Source organism: Aplysia californica, unplaced genomic scaffold (genome assembly GCF_000002075.1).
Source record: "Aplysia californica isolate F4 #8 unplaced genomic scaffold, AplCal3.0 scaffold00701, whole genome shotgun sequence".
NCBI lineage: Eukaryota > Metazoa > Mollusca > Gastropoda > Aplysiida > Aplysiidae > Aplysia > Aplysia californica.
This window is the reverse complement of record NW_004797971.1, coordinates 262982-269723: the sequence shown is the minus strand read 5'-3', so window position 1 is coordinate 269723 and position 6742 is coordinate 262982. Positions and strand designations below refer to the sequence as shown.

At 37.0% G+C, this 6742-nt stretch overlaps 1 protein-coding gene across 1 annotated transcript in view; it reads right to left on the bottom strand.

Annotated features, from left to right (window-relative positions):
* Positions 1 to 4003: 4003 nt before the first annotated feature.
* LOC101852961 (4-aminobutyrate aminotransferase, mitochondrial) overlaps positions 4004 to 6742 on the bottom strand; it is a gene marked incomplete in the record, with an annotated part of 17608 nt that continues 14869 nt past the window's right edge. The window contains 3 exon segments of the mRNA XM_013088199.2: positions 4004 to 5062; positions 5478 to 5589; positions 6418 to 6564. Coding sequence (XP_012943653.1) covers positions 4935 to 5062; positions 5478 to 5589; positions 6418 to 6564 — 387 coding nt within the window.

Here is a 6742-nt window from a genome sequence, read left to right as displayed (position 1 = left end):
TAACGTCCGTCTCCGATAGGACCGAGCCAAGTGGGAAGTTCGTGTAAAGTGCCTTTCCCAAGGACACAACGTCGGATCGAGCTGAGGCTCGAACACCGGAACCCGCAATCTCACGATTACGAGTCCGGTAGCAGCCCGAGAGCCTACATCTGCTAGATCTGACTTATTGCTATGCCTTTGGGCTTTGGAATTGAAATAAAACGAATTGCACAGTTCTAGTTAATTTTAGATTCGACATCTAACTATATTTTCCAGAGTTAATAATAAAAAATCTCACTGTACCAATCACTTTTACTTACTTTTATTAGATTTAGATACAACCCAACTTTTTTTTCTAAAATCTGTTTTGCGCAAACTTACTATTCTAGTAGAGAACAGAGATTATTAGCATCTGCTGCTGCTCAGTCTTTCAGTAGGCCTACATAATAATTTTATTTTATTATTTTCTGGATATTTTTACATTATCAAATTGTGCCATTTTCTTTGATAAGAATAGCTTTAGCAGTGGACTATTTAGACAGCGGCGAGTCTCTGACTCAATATTTTTTCTTAAATTGTGCTAATTCATGAAAATTGATCATTGATAATAACTGAAAACAACAGTTGTCATGAATAATGAAGAAAAATGTGTGGAAAAAAAGCAAAGGTTATGAGGTAGACTATAATTTGTCAAAAAAATTGCAATTGCAAGTGAAGATCATAGGATGATCTTGTTATTTTCTTGTCATTTTCCGCGGTTTATATGTTCCAGTATGCATACTACTCTGTCTCTGAAGAACATTGTTCTTTATTTTGTTCTTGAAATAGTTTTTCATAAATGTATGCACAATACTTTGACAAAGAAGAATAAGGAGCTGACTTCTGGTCATTGGGTTGTTGTTTTTTACAGAATCTGTTTTACATTGAGAAAAGCGCTAAAAACAAGTTTTGAAATTTTAAGAATGCCCACAAGATTAGGAAATTACTACCTAGTTGTCTTACTCTTTAATTATCATGAACAGTTAAGAAAAACAAAGAGAATGATATAGGATTTGTCTTTAAAAAATATGACCATTAGCAGTAAAGATATTGCCCATTTTGTCCGATTATCCTTGCGGGTGAAATCACCCTGTACGGTACCTCTATAAGTACAAAAAAATATTTCTGTAACTTTGTAATGAGGTGTTTTATAGTTGTGTGCAGTCTGTAAAATTCTCAACAAAATAAAGTACATGTACATTTGGACGGTACAACTCAGATATATTGACAATCAGGAACACAATATCATTCTCGCACTTACACTCATTACACACACACACACACACACACACACACACACACACACACGCACACACACTCACACATACAAACACACTGACATTTACTCTCTCTCTCTCTCTTTCTCACTACAACCACACATACACACACACACTCAACTCCTACCCTTTCTCCACTTTTCATTCATAATCATTCCTCTATTTTGAAATAATCCCCCTCACAAAATAAAAGATCAGCAGAATCTCGATCTTGCGAATCCATGATTAGTTCTAGAAATCTACTTAAAAAGCAAACAAACCGCTGTATACATGATCTAATGTAGTAGGACTACCCTATATATCAGCATAACCATGCCACTCTAATCTGTTGCTTATCTCAAGTCCTCAAAATACAAGTGGGTGGTTGGCGGGTGCTCTGATGTTGTTTGTTTCTTCCTTTCTATCAAACTTATATCGTCCTTATCTCCCCTTCTCTTTTTTTATGTTTGTTATTCTCTTGTAACACCTCTAATCTTCTAGCGCTCATATGACCTTATGCAGTTGCGAGTGCCGTAAAACCTCTGCTAAAACTAAACTACGTTAAAAATACAAAGACATTCAGTGTTGCCAGGTGGCAGTGTTATTCTAGATTGTACTTATAGATACATCATGTTTGCCGGGATGATTTACCCCCCCCCCCCCCAAAAAAAAAAAAGAAAAAAAGAGGAAAAAAAGGAAACAAACCACTTCTTTTTAAGTACAAAAAAAATTAATTAAGAATGATGATTTAGGTGAACGTTTAACTTGAATAATGTCGAATCGAGTGTGCCGACCTTGGATTTTTTTTCTTCTTTTCAAAACCTTGCCTTACCCTAACACTCGACGATGTTAATGTTAGGCTACACCCCAAGGTTCACCTATCCACTGTCGAAGAAAATACACATTTATTAATAAATTCAGAATGGGTAATTCAAACATGTACCAACGTCACGAGTTTTTAACTGCAGATTTGTAGAGATACAGAAAAAGACCTTAAATTGATTCTTGATTCTTTACATGTCCTGCTGTGATGGAAGATGGGTGGGAAGAGGGTTTGTTTCTCTCTCTATGTGGCCTAAATAAGGTCAGGTTGGGGGAGGGGGGCTAGCTTATATAGGCCATATGTGGCCTAAATAAGGGAAGGAAGGGGGGTTTAGCTTATTTAAGCCATATGTGGCCTAAATAAGGTCACCCTAAGTTTAAATAGTTTTATTTAAATATAATATACTTTTTTCCTGAATAGTTTTTAAGCTTTTGAGGATATCTGGAGACAAAGGTTTGTTTCAACTTAGTTTGCAAAAGTATCTTTAGCATTTTGGCCTGTTAGGGGCGCTACAAAATCAATGCCGTATTTCTGTCCCTGATGTTTTCCCTAGTAAAAATACATTCATGTAGTATCTTTAACAGTTTGTTCTTAACGGAGCGAAGTAATCTTCTAATTTTGAATCTTATGGCTAAGCAATTGGATAACGGGATAAGTCAACCATGCCAGTGTTCTCAAAAGGTGCTCCAAGTTGCACTGGGTTTGAGATATGAGCTCTACTGGGTAACTCCCTAGTGTTAGCAATGAATGGTTGATATCCAGATGCAAAGAAATGAATGATGAAACTTGCATTATAGCAGTTTCAGGGCTCTGTGTTGAGTGTTTTTTTGTGTTATGTGCCTATGAAGACAAAAATCAGCCCAAAAATTGGTACTAGAAATATTACATTGACTGGGCTGAGGAACTCATTCATTCAGCCCTTCTCCACATCAATGTCAGGTTGTATGTTGTGGTGCTTTCCAAAAAGAGACTATCAAGACCTACAGAACAAGCCAAGAACCATGCTGTTTAGGTATTTTGTATTTGATTGGTGATGATTTAAACTTTCCGTAGTTGGCTGTGATGCTGTCAGTCATCAATAAGGTCAAATTCAAGGTATCCATTACTTCACTTAAAATTGTCTTTGAGCACTTTCTATGGCTCTATAACTTAATTTATTTAATTTGAAAATTAAAACATGGACATAGAACTTAATGAAGCAGGAATTTGGGTGGACGAACGTTTTTTCAGAGCGCACCTCTCTGTCTGTCACTTCATCTCAGCCGACCATCGACCCGTATCTTCGAGCGATTAACCTGTGCATGATTTTCTCGGTACACTTTTGAATCCCTGAACCTCGAGTTCCTGCCGAATGTTGATTTCCTCAGTCTGATCACTGATCATGGTGGAGAAGCCAGAAGGTAAGTGATGTTCGTTGTCTGTCCTCAAATCCCAACCATCACGACCGAACAACACATCACAACCAACAATAAATGCTCTTGGCATAAAACTGCAATTCATTTCGCTTTGTTTATTTTCAGTTTTATTTCCTGTGGAAAAGCGAGTTAGGCTGATAGAAACAGAGGGGCGCGGCGCCGTGCAACCACATGTACCATTATCTAGTACAACCGGGTCTGTTCAAAGCGGTGATCCAATATCGAGGAGAAAAATGGTAACTCTTAGTAGACGAATGGTGCCATTGGACAGAGCCATTATATACATGTATAGTAAAAACGCCTCAAAAAGCGGCCGAGGGGAAAGGGGGGGGGGGAGGTAGGTTATTTGTACAGGCAACTGCCTTGGACATATGGTCGTTAGAAAGAATGTATTATATTAACACCTATTAAAATGGTTTTGATTATTATTACTAACTCTGAAAGAAAAAAGTGCTAAAATAGTTTTCAAATGCAAAGGAAAAAAGAAAGAGTTCTGATTTACACCATAATTTTATTCTCAACATATTTAACAATAGAGAACATAAGTATTGTTTTTAGCCCAATTCCCTATACAATAAAAATTCAAAGTACAAGTACATGATACATGTACTATCGTGGCAACACATAAGACCAGTATAGGCCTACGTACGGGTACAATCGGTATAATTATAATTAAGGCAGCTGTCAATTGAAGCATATCAAACTATGGTACCCTCAATGTAACAGTTTCCAACAAAGGAACATTGTAAAATGTAAAGTGTGGAATTTATAGTGGCAAAAAAGGAAAGGAATTAAAGGAATTCTTAAAATATCTTTCGAAAGACATTATGTTTGAAACAAATAAATAAAACAAAAATTAATATGTAAAGATATCCATCACATTGTACCGGTGACTATATACATGTAGTGTGCAACTAAAAGAAGAAGAATCAAACTAGAAAGATATAAAGAAGACTTCGTTTTCATGTTTGGGTATTCTGTTTGCATGAATGCCTGCATAAATATTTGTCCATGTGCTTGCCGATGTAAGTTGTAAAAACTCAACGGACCATATGGTGTGTTTCATGTATGTTCACATGAGGGAATATATCTGTGTATGCTCAAAGTATATCATTCAACATGGTAATACAAAACATCGTGTTAAAATAGGATAAAATAAACATCTGACTTTGATTGAGTATTGATACACATGTATGTATCATTGATTCATTGTGTATAATGAACACAGAATTGCACATTTATCAGGTTACCTCAAGACAAGAGTATATTATAATGATGGTGTTCCAAAGTACCTCTCGGGCTCGAGAGAGAATCAAACGTATATTTCCCAATATCCATGAAGTAGTCAGTATTCTCTGATTTATACGCTTCTTTTCATTGGATAACAATCAAAACGTTTTATTTTTTAAAGCTCCTCTCTCCTTATTTCTGCTCCATGTCCTTGAGAACAGAACCCAAAGTTTCCAGGAACATCTCAGCATGGTGTTTCTTGAAGATGAGACTTGGTCTGAGGCGCAGAGTTTTCACGCCACTCCCACCCGTGTGTACACCTGGTGGATAAATCATAAAGAACGCGTGTTCAGTAGGTTCGAACTTCGAGAACGACCCAGAGACTCAAGAACTTATTCAGTAATTTCAAGTCAAAAAACACGCATAGACTCATGTGTAATCAGTAATTTCAAGTCGAGAACCACCCACAGACCCAAGAACTTATTCAGTAGTTTCAAGTCGAGAACGACCCAGGGACTCTAACCTTTCACTTCTCGAATGATCTAAATTATACCCCCCCCGGGTATAAAACACCTTTAATAATAATATTATACCATGCTTATAGCAAATGGCATGAGACGGCAACCGTTTATAATTTCTTACACATTATAAGAAATCAAGAGACATTGTAATCCTTCTGACCTTTACAAAACTGAAAGAAGATCATGATCCAACATGTAGTATGGAATTCCTTACCTTTACTCCTCATTTTGGTAATAATTTGATCTCTTATGGCTACAGTCGGCATGTCCACTGCACAGAGTGTACCGAGTCCTCGAGCTTTCTGAAGCAAGCCAGGGTACTTTTGCTGTGGAGGAGTAGAGCAGGTACATTGTATAATTGTATTAAGTCGGCGCTAGAAAACTTATCAACATCGCAAAGAGTTTGAAGCACTAATTTGTTCCTTTTCCAAGTAAAACATCGACGATGATGTACACTGTAAATAATTATTGTGTTTACTCAGCTGAAGAATTTTCGCAACAAGTACAATGTATGTTCTGAAGGACGTGGTGTTTGCGTCAGTGTATAATGCCAGCCATGGGTCAAAGAATCAATAGCTGGACTGGACAATCATTGATATAAGTCTAATTTTTAAAAATGTAAGAGTGAGCAATGGCGAAGCGTCATCTCCTCTTCCACCATCCTAGTGCCCTGACAAACTTGAGAGGTGGCGGAATCGGTGAGAAAAGTCGAACAGATTTCTTCTCCTTCTTCTTCAAGTGCCAAATTTGAAACAAACATTGCCGATGATACGCCAGGTCTTTCCCAGCCACCTATCTAATCAAGTTCAATAGATAAGTTGTTTTCAGTATACCCCTGCCTCTTTAAGTCTTTTGCCTTTTATTTTTTTCCAGTGGGAGCAAGACGTTAAAAAATAATAGATAAATAAATAACTGGCTTTGTATTATTATTCGTATTATTCGAACTGTTTCTATTTTAGCGAACGTCACCTGATGGCTGCTTTCAGAACAACGTGTATTCCATTTGATTTATTTTTCTTCATTAAACTCTCAACAGTCTCTGAGGAAACCACATTGCCGTTGCCTCTAGTGTATTATGTAGTAGATAACTAAACAAAGCTAAACAAAACAAACAAACAAAAAGAAAAGAATTGAAAGTGAAAATGACTGCCTACCTGCAAGTCCTTGAGCCCTTTCAGCAAGACCTGTCCCACTTCAGCGGCAGTGGCAACCAGCTGCTTGTTCTTTACCTCCGATATCACTTGCTCCAGCAGAATCAGCTTGGAAGGATCGCCTATCCAGGTGTTGTAGATACGGTAACCCTGGAGGAACAAACAAAGGAGAGTTTTACTGGTAGCCTTGCTTAATAAAGGAAACATATTATACTTTGACATCTTGTTGAAAACATCTTGACCAATGAGGTCTTTACCGTACTTCTGCTTTGTTTTTGTTTTTTGTTTGTTTGTTTGTTGTTTTGTGCTTTTTTTTTCTTTTGTTGTT